The sequence below is a fragment of the Austrofundulus limnaeus genome, unplaced genomic scaffold (genome assembly GCF_001266775.1).
Source record: "Austrofundulus limnaeus strain Quisiro unplaced genomic scaffold, Austrofundulus_limnaeus-1.0 Scaffold617, whole genome shotgun sequence".
Classification (NCBI taxonomy): domain Eukaryota; kingdom Metazoa; phylum Chordata; class Actinopteri; order Cyprinodontiformes; family Rivulidae; genus Austrofundulus; species Austrofundulus limnaeus.
In genome coordinates, this window is record NW_013953019.1 from 17,466 (window position 1) to 19,710 (window position 2,245).

Here is a 2,245-nt window from a genome sequence, read left to right on the forward strand (position 1 = left end):
CACAGACCCAGGAGGAGTGTGTTTTAGTTGTACCTCTTCGTTCTGGTAGGCGGTGACAGCAATAAACTGAGTTTCTTTAAAGGAAACGTTGGAAACCAAACGATGAYGTGAGCCCACGCAGACGATGTGCAGCTGAGGCTCATATTTATGGAGAGAGTTCAACATAATCTGCAACAAACACAAAAATCCAGTTCAGATCCAACCCTGGTCCTAAACCCGTCTATCTGGCACTGTATGGTGACGTCATCACGGTCTGCACCGCCATGATGATGGTTTATTGACAGCGTAGTGTTAGCACACATATACGTAGTTGGTCCTGTAGATATTTGCAGACTGTGAGACCACAGAGTTTAGAGGTTTGGGTCCAGAATCTGAGTCTGGTCTAGTCCTTGGAGCAGGACACTGTGACTTTGGACTTCAGGATGGAGGCAGTTGGGGAAGTCCAGGAACGTTTAGTGATTGGCTGAGCCTAGATGAGTCTGTTTCTGGTAGCAGGTTTGTTCATGTGTAAACAGAAATCTGTTGTTGGACTGAGAGACAAGGACCCAGATGATTGGAGGACACACCTCAAACAGAGGCCCTCTGGGCTGGAACCTGAGTCCACGTCAGAAACCTTTTACTTCTTATGTTTCCCTTAAATAGTCAAGCAATCTGATGACCTCACTGAAGGGTTCAGTCGGTGGGAGACGGACCGTTCTTTTGTGAAACTAATGTCCTCCTGATGGTTTTGATTTTGTTGATGCKGGAATGTTTTCTGCTTTTATCAGAATTCACAACTATCACAAAAAGATCATCATCCAACATGAAGGATAAACACAGATCACGATTCTTTGGTGTCAGCTGAACGAGAGTCGGACCTTGCCTATAAAGGTTTAGAGTCAAATTTAACCAAAGTTCAAAGAAAATCTGGATAAGTATTAAGACCACATTAAAAGGTTACAAGAAAGCCTGGATCCCTARAAGGAAACCAGAAGAAAAAACTGGGACTTGATGAGTTTAACCTGGACTCGAGTTTGCCAGATGTTCTCACATGGAGTTGATTTATATTCTGTAAACAAAAAGTTTATGTTCTGTTTATTTTTGATTCTAATCATCTGTTTTACCTTCTATAGAAAGGAACACTTGAGAGTCCAACCAAACCCGTCTCTGGACCAGCRTCCATCAGTCCATCAGGACTTCTTCAACTTGAGCCAGAAAGTTCTCCAAACACAACTTTGCACTTTTGCATCCATTAAAAACAAAAACCTAGAGTTCATGGAGAACAGCCATCTTTGTCTTTTGGCCCAAACTCTCTTTTATCCATCTGTCTTTTCACCCCGCACCCCTCTCCAACCCCCCACTAACGAGGTCCAATTAACCAATCAGAGTCCTCCGGGCGAGCAGACAAAAACAAACAGTTTTCTATTCAGATTGAGAGGCTGGCTTCAGATGTGACCCCAGCACTGTGTGTTAGCTGGAGTGTGTGTGGGCTCGCTTTGAATATAGTTTACCTCGTCCATCTGAAGCATGATGGCAAAATTAATTTCCCAGTAAAAAACATAATTACCATAATGTACAAATAAGCTGAGCAATTATTTCATTATGGCCCAGCTCTCTGTTCCAACTCTGCATTACGGCCCGGTGTGTGCGTGTCATGTTTGGACTGGATAATGGGGTAAATATAAACAACATTACTGCCAATTTTCTTCTGTACACACTGTGTGTGCGTGCGTGTGTGTGTGTGTGTGTGTGTGTGTGTGTGTGTGTGTGTGTGTGAGAAGGCCTCCACTGAACAGCTCTCGACAGGAAGTGCATTAAACTGCTGCCGGCCAATTAAGACCTGTTTATCCCGTTCCCGTGGTTACGAGGGGGTGAACAGGTGAAGTGAAAGAGGAGAGGGACTGAAGTGGCTAATTAGAGGCGGTGGTCTCTCGCCCACTCCAGAAAAACACGGGGAGGACGGAGAGAAGCTAATGGACAGAAGAAGAAGAAGATGATGAAGGTGAAGAACAAAGACAGGAAGAAAAACAAGACGAGAAATTAAAGAAAATACATCAAACCAAAAACTATCAGAGGAAAAACATACAGGCAGAATAAAGATAAGAAAAACTGAAATATAGCAAGTAACGAAAAAAAAGTTTGTCAATATAAGAAAAAAACTATAGCCTATATACTGTGTGTATGTATATATATATATATATAAAAAAAATTCCCTTCTCACCCTCCGGGGGTGGTCTCTTTCATCCTCTGAGCTCGGGTCCTCTAC

General features: G+C 43.0%; 1 protein-coding gene across 1 annotated transcript in view; it reads right to left on the minus strand.

The window, feature by feature from the left end:
• The window catches only part of tbx19 (T-box transcription factor 19), a gene marked incomplete at both ends in the record, with an annotated part of 16,765 nt that overhangs the window by 1,509 nt on the left and 13,011 nt on the right, over positions 1-2,245 (minus strand). Inside the window, 1 exon segment of the mRNA XM_014027116.1 lies at positions 34-168. Within this exon segment, the coding sequence (XP_013882570.1) occupies positions 34-168 (135 nt within the window).